Source organism: Chaetura pelagica, unplaced genomic scaffold, assembly GCF_000747805.2.
Source record: "Chaetura pelagica isolate M959 unplaced genomic scaffold, ChaPel_1.0 scaffold20, whole genome shotgun sequence".
NCBI lineage: Eukaryota > Metazoa > Chordata > Aves > Apodiformes > Apodidae > Chaetura > Chaetura pelagica.
In genome coordinates this window covers 977,526-995,733 of record NW_009951958.1, presented here as the reverse complement: position 1 = coordinate 995,733, position 18,208 = coordinate 977,526, and the positions used below count along the sequence as shown (strand labels likewise).

Sequence of the window (18,208 nt, the reverse complement as noted above, 5' to 3'; positions counted from 1 at the left end):
GACAGAACAGGCAGGAGCTGGGCTGAACTGGTTTCTTTTTGTTCAACTCTGAAACTTCCATATTCTCCATATACTAGCTGCAAATTCCACCAGTAATCTGCATGGTCTTAAGGTATTCTTTAAGGTCTATAAATTTAAAACAATGTACTATACCTAATAGAAACTTTCCCTCTAACACTTAAGGCAGCACCAAATGACTGTTTTTAAATAAACTGTAATTATCCCATGTTTTCCTTTGCTTTTTGACAGTCCAAGGGTTAGAGGTCTTTTGTTGGTTTTAGATTTTCTTTTTTATTGTACACTTTTTGGGGGCAGGCTAAAAAGGCTTATGGCTTCTTAAGGCCAGGGAACAGATTTGAGGCCTAACTTGGTACCCTGTGGTAAAAATAAATGTAGCCCAGGTCTTTGGGGGGTCGTTCTGAGGCACAGACTTTAAGGTCATTGTAGATCACCCATCTGAAATGGAAACAAGATTTATTACATTCTGTGTATGTAAAAATCATCACAAGTTTATCAGGGCCTTCTCAGACCCAAGCTTTCAAAGAACATAAGGTGTAAAATTAGGCATTACAACAAGAAAAAGAGCTCAGAGAAAGAGCTGAAGCAGGTTTACTGGCAGGGTCTGGAACTGAAGAGGGACATGCAGAGCAATGTGAAGTTACAGCTCTAAGGAAGGAAAATCAGGATCAAATAATAGGAACATATAAAAATCACAGCCAAGATCAGCACCACGATATTAGCAACACCAGTAGCAGCCCACAGTCTTATGGGTTTATAATGACAGGGAATGAAGGGAAGTTATGGGCAAGCTTGGATAAATAAAGACAGATACAGAACTGATGCCCAGAAACAAACAGAGAACTGCAAGCACAGGAGAGCAAATGATACATTTTAGATTAGACCTCACTGGAACCAGAACTGACTCATCACATCTACAACCTGTAACAACCTAAATTTTGGGGGGAATTTGTATACATGGTAACAACATGCATGTTTTCTCTACCATTAATAGACTCCCTGCTCTGTACAGATGCACACTTCAAAGAAAACATTAAACATTTGCTCATCCTGGTGTGTCTCCCCCAGTTCTACCTACCTTCCTTCTTTTTTGAGATGACAAACATAGTGGCCACTCATTGTGGATGTTCCCATGTGACTGATAAACCCAAACAGCTCATATCCTGTTTAAGAAATACAAATGGGACCATAAGTCTTTTGTTGCTACCATTGCACTATGACTCCAGGAGAAACTTCTTTCTAATACTGGGGAAGCAGATAAGCACACCTAGCTCAGACCCTGAATCCCCAAACACAGCTCCTGTTAAGACTGCAGTATATTCTTGCTTCAACTAGTAGCCAGGTTCATTGTCAAACATCAAATCAAACCCACACAGATGTGCACAGATGCACATACATACAGGCCCTTCTAGGAAAGGAAAACAGTAGGTTCATCCCTAGTTCACAGAGAGCACCACAGGAAGTGCCAGATAGAGAGTTCATTCTACACAGCAATTAGCTGTGTGTATAAGTGTGATCACCAATCACCTATAAAGTCAAACAAGACCCAGAAATTTGTATTTCAGCAGCCCATAAAAGAAAAAACAAGAAAGAAAACTCTTCCTTTAACATGCAGAAAATTTTTGTGTTTAATGTCTCTGGAGAACTCAGCATTGGTTCTTGCTCCCCACCCATTCATGCCATTCATCCAAATTACAATGAAAAGTAAAAGGGTACCTTATTTCAGGACATTGCATAAGGACAGGGGCCTGGATTTTGGTGGAGCCATTTTACAGTATCATGTTGGTTATCAGGATTTCAGGCACTCAGTAAATGATCTCAAGTCTATAAAGGCTGAGTACCACAAAAAATAATTATTCCAAATGTTATGTTTTTGAAAAAAAAAGACAAATAATGTTTCCCATGTCTCCACAAGACTTAAGATTGTTCTTTATAATATTAGAAACAAACAAAAAATTATTGTTCTTATGTAATAACAGCAACCACAGAAATAAAAATCAAATTGGCTGTTCGTTTTTTCTTGTAAGACTATTACAGTCAAGATCAGGGGTACAAGCTTGGAACACACAGCAGTTATTAGAATTGGTCACTAAAGACCTGTCAAAAACTAATGCAACATCTTTTGTTAGAACCACAGCTCAGCTTTTGTACTCTACTGCTTTAACACTTAAAAAGGTTTTTTGCTTACTTCACAACCTTGACTGCTGTACATTAGCCCCATCTTGTGGTTTATTTAGCTGTAGAATGAATGATCATCTCAAAGAAAAAAAATCAAGAAAAAATAGCAAAACAATACATGCAGGATACCAACTGTAACTGCCATATTTAGAATAAGGAACTTGGTTCAAGGGCTTACCAAATCTCCCATCAGACCATGGGAGGACAAACTCAGGTGTTCTGTAACAGCAGCATTATTTTTAGGATGCTCAGCCTCTGAAGATTTAAACGTTCTAGATTTTTTATGTCTTTTGCTCTAATAGCAACCAAAAAAGAAATAGGCCAGGAGAGACTTATATTCTGTGGCAAAAAAAAAACCACAACAACTTGGATTCAGGCTACTCAGTCCAGGGGAAGAGTTTTCTGAGCAAACACAGCTTACAAGATTTATCAGCCCCAGAAGCAAGATTGGAAGTCTTGGACAATGTCAAAAACGCCATAGCTACTTCTTTGGAAACAGCAAGGAGCTCTATGAGTGGTGTAGGTGTGACACAGCAACACCACAGCCAGCTCTAACCTGAAGGAGAACTTACTTCCAGACCCATCTTTGATCCTGGGTCCCTCCAACCCTGTCTCTGCAAGGATATTGGCATTAGCATTATTCTCCCTATCCATCATGTCCAAAGCCGGTTCATTTTCTTCCTCAAGTTCTGGGTGGCTGAAGATCCATTCTAGTGCACGCTCCAGATTACTGTTCTGCAAGTCAAAGAAGCAAAAGAGCAGCCTTTAACACGTTCTTCAGCATCATGTTACCAGCCCTCAGTCTTTGAACTGAGTAAGCATCATCTTTGACAGCACTTGAACCTTGTAAGATACATCATCTCCCTGGGAAATAGTATTCAGCAAGTATTCTGCAGAAGCTTGGCAGATGGAAAAGAAATCCTCCTACAATTAATGCCCATCACCCTTGGTTTCTCATCTTGAAGATGCAGAGTCTTTAGGCATCCTGGTTGTTTCTCAACAGATGATAAAAGCAGCTATTTTTTTCCCCACTTTCCTCTGTATTTTAACACTCAAATGAAACACAAACCACCTTCCACACTCCAATCCAGACAAATCAGGCATCCCGCATCTGCCCAGAATATTTCTACATGCATCACCCACTAACTAGATTTTTATACACATTTCCAAGGTATCTGTGCATGCATGTGTACAAAGCACAGAATATGAAATGAAACACAAGTGCTACCAGTAACTCATGGGACTCACTGTTGCCTTCAGCGCTTGAACTGCTACATTCCTTTGGAAGCCCATTGAAATTATAATTGCAACCATCTCTTCAGGAGGTTGGTTATCTAGTCCAACAGCTCCAAATGCAGCTGCTCCACTGGAAGCAGCTTCTCCAAATGCAGGTATGACCAATGGCTCTGCAAAGTCTGGAACAAACAAACCTTCATCAGTTCATTCTTTCACGCCTGTGGACTGGAAAGTCAACAACAAACACAAACAACAAAAAGGACCTCAAAAGCAGTACTGAAATCAACATAAGTTCATTTCACTGGCCCAGTTGAGATTTAGATGTGCAGAAAACCTTAAAAAGAACAAGATAAACATGCACGGGAGAAAATGTTTAGATGGAAGAACACAAACTGAGCAGGCTGGAACAACTTGGCACATTACAGAAGTAAAATGACTGCAGGAAATTGGCAAAGATGAGTATGGAAGCAAAGATGATACCAGAATAGAAGACAACCCAGCTGATAAACATATAGGTGTAAAATTAACTAATTCCATAGCTGAAATATGCCAGTTAAGCCAAATCAAAACTCATTCTCCATTTACACAAGCAATACAACTCCACAATGAAGTGTGAACTTCACCAAATTTGGAGTTTCCTGGCAAGGGAAACCAGTGCTGAACCATGGGTCCAAACTTTGCATGGATGAAACAGAAGAAATGGAGAACATCTAGCAGCCCTGTCTATCAATAGATAGCCCATGTTCTAAGTATGGCATAAATACTCTAGCCTGAGCTAGAGAAAGCTGATATGGAAGAAAAGCATCTGGACCACAGGATTCTTTATACTTACACTTGACCACAAGTCAGCTTCCCCTTTAGCAGCACAGACCTAGCCAAAGGGTGGAAAACAGAGAGCTGGCCCACACCATTAGTGAGGACAAGAGAGTATACTTCTGGTAGAGCTTAGGTTTGTTGTCTTCTTCTAGGCAGAAGATGCCACAAAATGGGCAAGATCTACACATTTCAGGAACAGCTTAGGAAAATTCACTCACACCTCCAGGTTTTCTGGGGTGCAGAAGGGGCCACTGTTTCACTGATTTTTACTGTCTGCCAAAACAAACAACCACAAGTTGAGTTTAACTTACATCTTCCAGTCACTGACCTGGTTCTTCCATGTGTGCAATGATCCAATTGAAAGCAACTTCAGGTCCCAGGTTGCCCGTATAATACACAGCTTTCCGACATGCTTCCAAAGGAAAACCCATCTCTGCCAGTTGCATAACTGAAGATTCATCAATATCTAGAGCTACAAGAAAGGACCTTCTAAAATATAAAAGTCTAATTTCACCCATGGTGTAGCATTTCTTGCTGTCATTCATGATGGCAGATATTACAACACATATCTCTTGGATTTTAGTACTGCAATAAACCCACACCCATTTGAAAGCCACCTTGTACAAAGCATTATAGCATTTATTATGAGCTTACTGGTAATATTTTTCTCAGTAATCTACATAGACCCTTAAACATCAATGAAGTCCTACAGAACTTTATTTTTAAAAAAGTTATAAAAAAAAAATATCAACTAGACCTCAGCTGTGACCCCCAGGACTGAAAGATCCAGCTGATGAGCAGTAGAGCTCATATTCTGGCTGTGCTGATGCTACTGCAGATACTTAAGAGTCCTGCACACATGCAACTAAACACTAAACACGTACAGCTGTCATTTAGAAGCACACAGGGCAATATTCCATACATGGCAATATTCCATGCATCTCTTTGAAGACAGAGAAGCCGTTAGCTGAACAGAAGCATGACAATTTTTTATGCAGCTGAAATACCAGTCTCCAAAAAATGAGATACGTACACTCCATCAAATGGTTTGTCATCCGATCTGGAAATTGAGAAAGAAAACAAAAATCAGGGAAAAGGACTTATATAAAGCCTAAGTAGATTCATGTGGGAAAAACAATTACATGTTTTTTAAAGTCACAGAAATACTTGACCTCATGCAGGCAAGGCATGTTTGTTCTTATATCCATGATGGGGTTTCTGCTATGAATTAGACCATGAACTGAGTTTTGCCATAGCTTTTGCTCTGACACATCAGATCCTTGAAAGAGTCTTTTCCAATGGGCTGTACAGCCCACATACTTCCAGAGAATTGGACTTTGCATGCATGCACAGCTGCTAGGGCCTACTGCAACTTCACAGTTCTTGTATTTTTAAAATTAATTAGATTTAAAAACTTATTTTCTGCCTTGAGAGCTTTTTTCTTAAATTGTACTCTTCTGTATATTGAACATTGTTGAACTGTGAACCAATCAATTCTGCAGACACGGTATGTTTGTTGTTCCACCTTGAACAGAAATGTTTCAAGTTACCCAGATAAACTCTGCAACTGAACATAAAACTGCTCAGAACTGTAACACTGAAATCCTGCAGCAAATAGTCACAGTAACTGACAGATTTTAATACTATTTCTGGCCTGAATGGGCCATGTGCTGTACATGAGAGACTACACAAGAACTGAGATACTGTCCTGGCTACAGTTAATCACCCAGACTGTGTTATCACCAGGTTTTATACAAGATTAGTACAAAAATGCTCAGAAGATATCAGCAGTTTAGTAAGACCTCTTAAGTAAAGGTAAGAAATTAGTTTATTAATCCTCCACTTCTGACAGCTATCATTAGATTCAGTCTGAGACCAAGTCCCTTACACCAGGCCCTGGGAAGTGCACAGTGACTTTCCTGACAGGGAGTCATGAACATGCTCTAAAGGTCAATGGATGAACAGAAGATGATCTCTGCATGTAGCTGATTTTCATAAATGTAGAGGTCTTCACACATTTCTCCATCCACTTAAGTCCTAGATGCCAATCAACATTCAATAAGGATTAGCACAATGACTTCATCTTTAAGGATGAAGGATCCTTAAATAAGGATAATCATTCATGCAAATGGAAGACATGAAACAATTCTGCTGGTGAAGATTAAGAGGTCATAACGCAGCACAAGGTGCTCCACTAAGCAGCACCATACAATTGCAAAAGAGGTAGTCACAAGTAAGAGTCTATAATCAGTAAAGCAAGTAAAAATATCTATTTCACATACTAGGATGTCTATTTTTGGGCACAGCAAGTTGATTAAAATAACATTTGGTGAGACTTCAGAGCAACAGCATCAAATTCTGAAAACATCAAGGTAGGAAATCTGAAAGAACTAGGATTGTCTAGTAGGGAGGAAAGAAGGTTGTAACAGTCTTCCATTATAGAAGCACAGAGCAGCTTTTTTGTTCATAGCTGCAGAAAGTGAAGACAAAGAAGAATCAGTGTGTGCTAGAGGAAAATGGAATACATGAGACAATCAGGAGAGAAGTCAGTAAATACCTTTTGGGTCATCAGGAATGACAATGGGAGGAGCTATGTCTGGAAGTTCCTCTTCTCCTGGCTGGAGACCCCTGGCCCTAAGATGGCTGATATCTAGGAAATCTGGCATGTCTATAGAAACATCTACAAAAGCAAAGAAACGGGAGAAGCTTTTTGAATCCAGCAAAGTTACCACATGGTACAACCTACACCTTTGGAAAAGGGACTCTAAAACTTAAGGTATCAACACAGCCAGAATCCTCCTCCTGGAAACAGTTATTCCAGAAACCTGGAACACTACAGTTTAACTAAGATATCAGACTACGTGAAACCTTATTTTAACTCTACAGACCAGGTAGACTGGTTTAATTTGCCATGAAATAAAATAAGATTCAATTTGGATCCTAAGAGTATGAACTTGAGACTCAAACCACATCCTCATTATAGAGCAAAGCATGTACAGCTTAGATAAGAAGCAGGTAAGTATAAAAGAAGCATACCAAGCTTTTTGGGTATCCAATCCAGGCCAAAAGTGAATTTCTTTATCTGCACCACTAAGTACTCAGGAAATGAAGCAAAACGAGAAGTCCTGGGAAGCACAAGAAATACAACTCATGAAAGAAGGCAACAAATTCACAAGCAACACAGATTTCAGTACCTTATTCACACTGAGATGAGTAACTTTAGCCCCAAGTGAGATGAATAGTTACAGATTTCATAAACTTCACAAAAAAGTTTTCAAGTATTGTGGAGAAGTATGATAGCAGCTTTCTATTCATTCATATCTTCAGTGTTAGCCCAAAACCTTGCAGACAATTCAGCTTGTAGAAACAACTACAAGTGACTACAAGTAACATTAAACTTGCTTAAGCAATTTGTTCTGAAGTTCAGTGTCAGGAAACAGATGTTGAATGACTAATTGGCTACAGTTTCAGGGTACAGGCTTGACACATAGCTTGGACAGAAAAGATTAGCAAATAAAATTGTATTATTATTTTTTTCACTCCCTTTCTAATAAGAGCAGCACTGCCCATGAGGTATCAGTCCATCTATAACGCTTTTCATCAAGCACAGATAAAACAAGTTGTAATTTGTAGTATTTCCACACTAAAGTGCTATATAAAAGAAACATACTCTTACTGAGCGAATATGATATTTATCAAAACAGAGGATGACACTTGAGTTTCAGGGAATGCCTAATATTTTCCCCACTTAATGACAAGTTCCATCTGGAACACAATGTAATATTATATGTATCACCATTCTCCTTATTTATACTCCCATTTTTGCTATATTTAGTTGCCTTGATCCTTCCCTTCATCTTCCATTCACATATACCATCCTTTCTTCTAATTCACCTAACTCTGGGTAACATAAAGGAAATGCATCACAAATATAAGGCCTTCCTTCCATATTATAAACAACTACTTCCTAAATTCTTGTTAGCACCACCTTGCAATTTTAGTAAACTGAATCATTTGCAGCATGAAACATTTGGATTTTAAACAGCAAATTATTCTTAATCTTTTAATGCTTTTAAAGACCCTGGAGGGATTAAGAACAGCTAAACTACAAATTAGCCCTGGATCTATTTAAGATCTATGTTTTTCCAAGATGTTCAGAGCTGATACACAAAAACTTCAGATTTCTGCTGCATTTTCCTCTACCATGTGCACTTGTCTCCCAATTTTCAACACAATGTAGGTGAAACTGTGTGCTGGGACAGCAATGAGTATGATATATTGAGCAGTCTAAAAACAGAAGGTACCTAACCACAACAAACCAGTAGCAGAGCCCAATTTTCAACCATTCCTTACTGCTGACATAAAAATTGAACTGGATAAAGGTCTAACTCTTGTTTTCAGCAAGAAATACTGCCCCTGAAAATCACAGAGATCTCTATCTTCTGTCCTATTTCTTCTCAGTGCTTTTTTAAGCCGAAGATGTTCTTCATTCTTTTATCTACCTGACTATAACCACACAAGATGGTTTCTTTCATCTTGTACTATGGCCCCATGTGACAGCAAACTTGATAGAAACAGCTGTGGGTTACAAAGGTGATGGGTTGAAATCCAAACACAAACAATAAATAGCACAAAACACGATAAAACCAAAGTTTTAAGCATCTTACTTCACCAATGTAAAAATTTCCATCCATCTCAAGAACTGTTGGACACACAACTCAGCATTTTTAGTCAAATGAAGACATCAAGAGACTAAGCACAAAGATCTAGACTGTATCTCCTATCACATGATACATAGCTTTGGCACTAACTGATAAATAGGATCTTATTTTAAAATGTGGGCAGACAATTAAGCTACAAGCATTTAAATTTTAAGCTGTCAACAATTAGATAGAATCACCTCTTGGGAGTTTGACAGTTGAGAACAACTTATTTTGTGCTCTGTTGGTCATTACAACCCTCAGCAGGCTTGATCTGCACATTCAATTTCTAAGTCCCAACAATAATACACCACCAAAACCCACTGTGCCTTCTTTGCCTGCTTCTCTCTACATCATGTCCAGGTAGCAAGATAAACACAGAGCACATACAGGTTTTTAATAGGCAGTCAGACACACACTTACTTAACTCCTGCAGATTTTGCTTGAAGGGCACTGCTCCAGAAATCCTCTACATTGCTAGGTTCAGAAAAGGCCTGCAGACATGCACTAAATGGGATCTTGGCACGGACAAGTTCTGGTGGAGGTGTCCTTGCAGCTTCTGCTTCTCGCCGCTTCAATTCATAGGCAATTAATTCATCTGAGAAACATACATGACACTAAAAGCTAAACGAACATGTCATGGTTATGATATCCCCCCACCAGTCTTATTTTTACAAGTTTTAGAATTAAGTTTTTATATACTGCTTCACTGTCTTGGACAAAGAAAATGCAATCCTAGTATGGATCTTTCAGCACACAGATGCACACACACAAAACCCAAGAGTAAATAAATTGTACGAGTGATGTGACACATCCCTGGATCAAGTCCAAGTTAAATTTTTAAATCACAAATCTCTGACAACTTTATCATATAAGCTGCTGCCATTCTTGGTCATATATTGCTCAGCAGTGACAATTAATGATGAATATACAGTCTGAGAAGAAATCTGAACACCTGCCAAGCGTATCCAGGTAGAATCCTTCCATAAAATTATAAGCAGGGAGAGTAAAGCCACACACTGATGTATGTTTAAAATCTCCTTTAAAGAAAACCAAATCAAGTAACTTTCCCCTTATCAGTTCATTGGTTTGATTTGTGATGTGGCCTTGGAACATTCTATCCATACAAAGATATAATGTAGCAGTGAGAACTTCCCTCCCACATGGTTGAGAAAGTCACCAGAAGATCAGTTAATGAACTGGTTTCTTTCTTTACCTTTGTTCGTTGCTGCCTCCATGGCCACAGGTAACTGCATGATGTAGTCCACCCTCTCTGTGTAGCGGACCTTTCTGGACTGGCAGCACTGTGTGCGTTCCTCCACCAGGAACCGGAACACATCACTGGGGTTTTCTGAACCTACAGGGTTCCTCTGAAAGGAGTATTAGACCTAATCATTTAAGTGACCATCATTAAAATGATCAGAGAACCAAGGGCTGCTGATTGTTTCGTTGCAAGCACAAAGGCACCCATCTTGTACTCAGACATGACAGCTCAGCTTGCGTTTTACTGCATGCAGAACTGTTGCTCCCACAGAGGACCCCACTGAAGTCCACCATGTCTGCATACCTAGCAGTGTCCTCCTACACACAGTAACTTGCACAGAATGTGCCTAATGAACCTGACTGAGTCAAGGTGAAGAGAATATAGGAAGGTAGAGGATTACAATAGAGGTAGAAAGCTCAGGTAAACAATATGGAGCATCCTTTCAGCAAATAGAACAGCTCCTACCACTCAGAATCTGCACGGAATCTGAACAAGCAACTTGTAGTTCATTATCCAGATGGGAATGTGATACAAATTATGTATCTTCTCTCTATTGTTCATGTTAATGTCTGTTATTAGGCAAAAAGTAAAAAAATGTCTTCTAAGCACCCTGTAATCAGTACATGTGTTTTGGGATGGGGAACATAATGTGCGTAAACATGAATAACTTAATGTAGACTATAATGCGTGAATAAACACACTTGATTCTTAGGAAAAATGGGAAAAATAGGGAGTTTGGACAGGTAAGAAATACTTCAAATCAAAACTGCATGTGTTTGTAAATTTCCTTTTCAGAAAGACAGTGTTGAAATTCACAGTACTGATTCTTTTACACAGAGCATTGAGTTCAGTGAAACAAATATTTTACACAGAAATATTCAACTGAAAAATAGTCCCTTTGCTTTCAGCAGGGGAGTCCTTCCATGATGATTCAGTGATGTACAGCTGGGATTTGTAAAAGAACTGGACATAGTAATTAGTTTGCTCCCAACAATGATAGAAATTTGGAAGAATAATTATAATAATCATAATACCCAATTCATTAATATTCCAAGATAGACTTCAATGTGGTAAACAACTGGATAGTATGTAATCAAAAAACTATCAGCAATTTAAAAGGACAGTTATATGTTTTATAAATCTTATAGCCTGTGCTCGACCTCTGTCTCTTGCAGTTGTCCTCAGCAGCATTGGCCCTGTATGGTCATGCAAGACTAAGAGGTAAAGAGAAAGGAGAATTAAAGAAATAAATGTTTCTAAACCAAACTGTATTTAAGTTAATGCCGTTTTCTACATATTCATGGCCAGAAAGAATATAATAACAAAATGAGCCACTCATGTAACAGCTCTGCTCTCATTGACTAATATGACTATGGGAAAGGAGCAATAATTCAGGTTTTCTTACCTCTACTAGATTTATAAGATGTAGGAAAAATTCCTGTGCATCTTGTTGTCTATTAGAGGAAAATTCTGGATGGCCTTTACTTATAAAAGCCTTAAACATTCGGGGAGATATTCCGTTGTGTTGAGGCTGAATAAAAGAAAGAGAAACCTTTTAAAGGCTTTTTTTTTTTTAATTCCTGAACCAAATATTCCAAAGTCATTCCATTACATACATCTATAGTCCATTTCTGCCACTGGAGAAATGATAGTTTCAGTTTCATGCAGGTTTTCATTTTAATAAAAATGGAAAATGTCCTGGAACATGATTTGGGGCTTTTAGAATATGTTTAGTTTCATAGTTCCTACAACATTCACTCTGATTTTTTATGGCATTTGCAAGTTAAAATATATTATTGAAGTTTTGCTAAAGGTTAGTTTTCAGAAAGGGTTTACACTGCTTTCTAACATTTGATGTTCCTTTCAGAACCCTGTTCCACCTAAAAATAGTGTGCAGTAAACCACTTCAGTAGATCAGCTAACAGCTTTACCCAGGACAAAACCTTTCCAGAGATCTCTACAGACTCCAGCAGAGAACAATTAATGTGTACATCATGTATTCCAAGGTGGGGTTTTAAGAACAAACATGAATTTACCATTTGCATGTGTTGGTCATGTTAAAGAACCAGAACATCCTGCCTTTCAGTTACATTGGTACAAAACCAACCTTAATCAGAAAATCTCTTGTTTCCAAGAGAGTCCTAGTTTTTACTTTCTCACCCCTTGCAGCACTTTAAGAATCCTTTATAATCACCTCAAATTACATCCTCATGACAACACTAGCTATTTAAATAACAATTTCAAAAGGGTCAGTCTATATCTTACTTAGATTTACTGTCATCCTCCTTAAGACCAAATAATTTTCAAGATGACCCAAGCAAAGTACAGTCTAGGATATGCCAGAAGCAGTGAAATACTCATGCAACCTAATTCTTTACTCTAACTGTACTACCATGTGAATATAAAAATAGAAAAGGCAGGATGAAATGGAAGGCACATAAACCACGACAAAGTAACAAAATGTTATCCTTGGTTCCCCCAGGGTAGGGTATTCCTAGACTCACTGAAATTGGAAGCAGATTCTCGATTTTAATGCTTTTTCAATTTCTGGCAGGACACCAACAACCACATTAGGCTAAGATGCTCTTTACAGGCTCTTCTAAAGAGACAGATTCTCAGTATTGCTTGAACAAAGAGATGTTCTTGGGACTTATGAATCTTGGGATAACCAAGTGATATATAAATATCACTTCAGTGTCCTCAGCTGTCTTTCATCAACATTAGGACTGAGGAAAAAAATGCACAAACCAGCTCAAATTCCAATATACTAGGTTTCTTTTAATGTCAGAAGCAAGAATACATGCAGGTGGCACATATGCCCTGATGTATAATGCAATGAGTTTGGAATTAAACGTTGTTTCCATCTATGTGTGGTTTACTCAGCTCCTTGAGCAGGCAGAAGAGAAATATGCCATGAATGACAGTAGATAGAAGAGGATCAGATCTTGCCCTCTAAACCCTTTTCACCTCAAGGACAAGAAAATAACAGAAGAAATAGCAAAGCTCTAAACACAAAATTAAGTCCTAGCTAATGACCGTTTAGGCTTCCAGCCTGCTTTTTTAATGTTAAAGCAGGTCCAGGAAGTCTGCTGCCATTTCCAAACTAAACTCCTGTGGTGAAAAATTTTAGCTCCACAGTATCATGAATATTTATAGAATACCTAGCATACTTTCTCCATCCACAGTTGCCAAACAGTTTAGCTAAATATAGACTGTGCTGGACCACTGCAGATCTCATAAAAAATGCTTTTCCAGGCAACAACTTCCAAAAACTTTGAATGAAATCCAAAGACCCAGAAAGCTGAAGAAGTGCTTTGTATGTAGGAAGGGAAAATAAAAGAATAAAAATGAAACAAATAGTTAATTTTATAGACAGAAAGCAGAAGCACTTGAAAACGCTGGAGGTCTAAAATCCTTTGCAATTATGTTTATTATGCCAGTACAATTCTCTGGATGACAAAACACTACCTGTGTATACCAGTTACTATTAGGGAAGGAAAACAACAAATAAAAAACTCACCCTAAACTAACATGACACAGATTTGTGTATGCCCAGACTGAGGGAGAAAACATACTTAGAAATAAAAACCCAAGTATAAATATATTCAATACAACAAAGAACAAAAACAATAAAAGCTGCTTCATATCCTAATATACCCTATGAATTGCCTGATCAGCAAGTCATCTTTGCTTGTAACTACATCTTTATTAAATTGAACTGAGGAACAACAGAAGTATTGATAAATGCCAGTAGATGGATACTACCTGGTGGAGCTTTATACCATCTGTCATAAAAAAGTTCTCAACTTCTCATTGCTTGTAGTGGCTGCTGGGCTAAATATGGAAGTGTGGCTTTTTTTGAAGGGTTCAAGTCCCTGAACTTCCAGCACATAATTTTACAATCATATCCTGTATATGTTCAAGAAAGCAAGTCATTCAGTATACATAATTTTATGTGAGGAGTCTGAAATCTATTCCATTGTTCCTTACAGTGATGCATTGATAAGCTTCAAACTTATTTAAAGGAAACAAGCAGGATTTGTTAATTGTTCCAAACCAATGAATAGCTTCTGTATAGAGCAATTACTCAGTAGGCATAGAACTTTCAGATCATGTAAAGTATACCAAGATACTCTATCTTTGTCCATAATCTCCTTGGCCTTTTAATTTCAGGAGAAAGTCCTGTATCAATAACTGATAGATGAAAGTAGAGTAAAATACCTATTTCCATGGAAACTATCATCATACTCCTGTGGCAGGAGCATACATGTCCAACACACATCTGAACAAAGAAGAGGAAGAGGCTTTTTGATGACTATGAGAGTGAATGTATTCATTGCTGGATGAGAAAAAAAGCACAGATGAGAACATAGGCTCAGGGATGTTATGGTGCCAACATCTGCCTTAACCATTTCTGCAGATAAGAGAAACAGCAACTTTCATGTTGAAGAACACCATCACAAGGGCAATGCAAAGATTAGAGAGCCAACAACATTGAAGTCCTCATAGCTAGATATTGTGAGCTGAATATTTGTTTTGCTGCAGAACTGCTGCAAATTACAGTAAGAATAGAAGGTCAGTCTCCCACTGGTAACACCATGACAGTGAAATAAAATTCCACTTTATATAAACATAGAAAACAAGGTCATTTCAACTTCCAGTTCCTCTCCTTTGTGTGAGCATGTATGGGAGCACACATCATGTATGTATGATATAGTGTTTGCTACTCAGTATTCCTTTGTTCTGAAATTGCCTATTAAGAAAGCTGATTCCAAGTTTTTTCTCTATTGTGAATTATTAGAAAATCAGGATACAGACATTGTTCTTCCCAGGTTGTCCAGCAATTAGAGTTTCAGTCCATATCCAAAGCCACATACACTGCTGTGTTTCCAGGATAAATCCTACTGGCACAGACATGCTTCTACATTATTTCTGTACCATGAAATACATAAATAAGCCCAGTGGACATGGCTCTGCACAGCCCCTCCTTCATCTACCTGAAAATCTCCAGTGCCACTTAAAAATCAGGTAGAATACTGTCAGATGTTTTCTGCGAACAACTCAGCTCTTTATACTTCTTTCTGAAATTTAAAAAGGATTTTGAAGTTTGCTTCCAAATACACAGGACTCTCCAGATAACATTTGTTGTTGTTCCTCAGAGAAGACAGATGTAAGCTACAAATTCTGTGAACTATTAGTTATCATTGGAGAAGCAAAATACTTTATTAGCAGAACCAATGTTTGCTTTATTGCTTTGCACAAATAGTCCCTGACTAATATATTCCTGACTAGAATCCTGCACATTCCACCTTGCTAAGCATCCCATGCTGGATCCACACATGTTCTTCAATGCCCAGCACCTGTTCCCTTTTCACAGGATATCACTTTTACCTAGTTACCAGGCTGCACAAACTCAGTCAAATACCTTGTGTTCTTCTTTCATCACCTGCTCAATAAGCTCAGATTTCATGGGTGGCTTAGAGTACTGGCCTGAAAGGAGACCGTGTCCCAGCTTAGCCCTGTAGGGAAGAAAGTGGTGGGGTGGAAACAAACATGAGAAAATGAAAAAAGAAGAGAAAGTTTTTATTCCAAACAAAAAAGGAGTTTATTGTCTTTGATTTCTGGATGAAGCATCATTACCTACAACCAAGTGGGCAAATCCTCCCATTCTATCTTGTTCCATATCATAGAATCATTAAAGTTGGAAAAAACCTCTAAGATTATCAAGTCCAACTGCCAACCTAACACTACCATCCAACTACACCATGTCCTGAAATGTTACATCCACACATTTTTTAATGGCTCTAGGAATGGTGACTCCATCACTTCCCTGGGCAGCCTGTTCCAAAGCCTGACCATATCTCACTTTCTAGCCCATGCAGAGATGTTCTTTTGCCCTGCCATTATTTTCTATTTATTTATTTATTTAAATTTCATTTGACCAGGTAAGTCCTTGAGAAGTGTCACTTACATCTGAGTGTTGAAGTCTTGCGTTGGATCAAGAGGGGAGTAGTCAAATATTCGTGGAAGGTTTCCAACATACCTAGCAGCAAGAGCAAAGCAGAAACGTTCAAATATTTCAACTGAATTTACTCAGGGATATCCTAATAGATACTCAGCCCTCAGCAGTGGTACATGACCAGACTTCCTCAAGTCAAATTTTGCATCATAGTAATGACTGGTGAGTGGCTCTACCATGGAAAAATAATAGTAAAGAACTTAGGAAAAGGACATTTAATTTCTGCTTAGAAGCTTCTAGCTATAAAGGATATGACGTGGTTGTTCATCTGGAATTTAAGTTCTATTCCTTAGTAAAGTCCATTTTGATTTATTTTGTTTTTTTCCAAAAATGGAGATAGAAAAGCTGGCACTCCATTCATCTACAGACTGTACTCCATATGTCTAACAAAGTAAACAAATGCAAGTTTTCTCCCTCCTCTTCTCCAGAAGGCCATTGCTACATGAAAACCTGGGAGGCTTTCCAAGATCTAAAAGCCTTACTTCCAGCACACACACTACTACTGCTGTGAAATAAAAGAACACTCTGAAATTTATTGCAAACCATAGACTATCCTTTATAAAAAAGTTTCTCTCCTTAGAGTGACGTGTTTGGTTTTGATCAATATGGAATATTTCATATTCTTCTGTTGTGCTGTTGACCTTTTATTCAGTTATTCTGTGAAAGAATATGCTCACACTATCCTTTTCATGAAGTGGGACTTTTAAAATAAGAATTTTAATTTTAAAATACCTCTAATACATTCCCTCTTCTTATCTAAACCTGCATGCAAAAGGTGCTTAGATTTTTACTAGTTTTTTTGCACAAATGACACTGGAGCAGTAGAATGTTTCCTGCAGCCATGCAAAGGCATGGGCCAGTACAAAGAGCCTGATGTGATATTGATGATATTGAGATACACAGAAGGATGTACATATGTATATATAAAGCAAAGACATAGCAAACAAATTTACAAGATCTTTCCACTGAAGCTAAACGAGGATGTGTTGACTTCAGAGGTAGGTTGAGTTTTGTGTCCCAGCCTTTTCACCCCCCTGCCAGAGCAGGGTCACCTAGAGTACATCACACAGGAACTCATCCAGGTGGGTTTTGAATGTCTCCAGTGAGGGAGACTCCACAACCTCCCTGGGCAGTCTGTTCCAGTGCTCTGTCACTCTTACAGTAAAAAAATTTTTTCGGATATTCACCTTGAACCTCCTATGCTCCAATTTACACCCATTACCCCTTGTCCTATCACTGGTCATCACTGAGAAAAGCCTAACTCCGTCCCCCTGACACTCACCCCTTACATATTTGTAAACATTGATGAGGTCACCCCTCAGTCTCCTTTTCTCCAAGCTAAAGAGACCCAGCTCCCTCAGCCTTTCCTCATAAGGGAGATGTTCCACTCCCCTAATCATCTTCGTAGCTCTGCGCTGGACTCTTTCGAGCAGTTCCCTGTCCTTTTTGAACTGAGGGGCCCAGAACTGGACACAATACTCCAGATGTGGCCTCACCAATGCAGAATAGAGGGGGAGGAGAACCTCTCTTGACCTACTAACCACACCCTTTCTAATGCACCCCAGGATGCCATTGGCCTTCTTGGCCACAAGGGCACATTGCTGGCTCATGGTCATCCTCCTGTCTACCAGGACCCCCAGGTCTCTTTCACCTACACTACTCTCCAGCAGTTCAGCTCCCAACCTGTACTGGGACATGGTGTTGTTCTTCCCCAAATGTAAAACTCTGCACTTCCCCTTGTTGAATTTCATCATGTTTCTCCCCGCCCAATTCTCCAACCTATCTAAGTCTCTCTGAATGGCAGCACAGCCTTCTGGTGTGTCAGCCACTCCTCCCAGCTTAGTGTCATCAGCAAACTTGCTGAGGGTACATTCTATACCCTCATCCAGGTCGTTGATGAAGATGTTGAACAACACCGGTCCCAGTACCGACCCCTGTGGGACTCCACTAGTCACTTTTCCAGAACAGAAAAATACA

General features: G+C 38.8%; 1 protein-coding gene across 1 annotated transcript in view; it reads right to left on the bottom strand.

Moving 5' to 3' along the window:
• Positions 1–301: 301 nt before the first annotated feature.
• The window catches only part of USP13 (ubiquitin specific peptidase 13 (isopeptidase T-3)), a 35,427-nt gene continuing 17,520 nt past the window's right edge, over positions 302–18,208 (bottom strand). The window contains exons 8-20 of the mRNA XM_009999276.1: positions 16,184–16,255; positions 15,638–15,731; positions 11,618–11,743; positions 10,165–10,318; positions 9,372–9,546; positions 7,285–7,373; positions 6,806–6,928; positions 5,282–5,308; positions 4,577–4,720; positions 3,445–3,611; positions 2,769–2,931; positions 1,097–1,181; positions 302–456 (exon numbers count right to left, since the gene is read on the bottom strand). Coding sequence (XP_009997578.1) covers positions 363–456; positions 1,097–1,181; positions 2,769–2,931; positions 3,445–3,611; positions 4,577–4,720; positions 5,282–5,308; positions 6,806–6,928; positions 7,285–7,373; positions 9,372–9,546; positions 10,165–10,318; positions 11,618–11,743; positions 15,638–15,731; positions 16,184–16,255 — 1,513 coding nt within the window. The 3' untranslated portion in view covers positions 302–362. The remainder of the gene's footprint in view (positions 457–1,096; positions 1,182–2,768; positions 2,932–3,444; positions 3,612–4,576; positions 4,721–5,281; positions 5,309–6,805; positions 6,929–7,284; positions 7,374–9,371; positions 9,547–10,164; positions 10,319–11,617; positions 11,744–15,637; positions 15,732–16,183; positions 16,256–18,208) is intronic.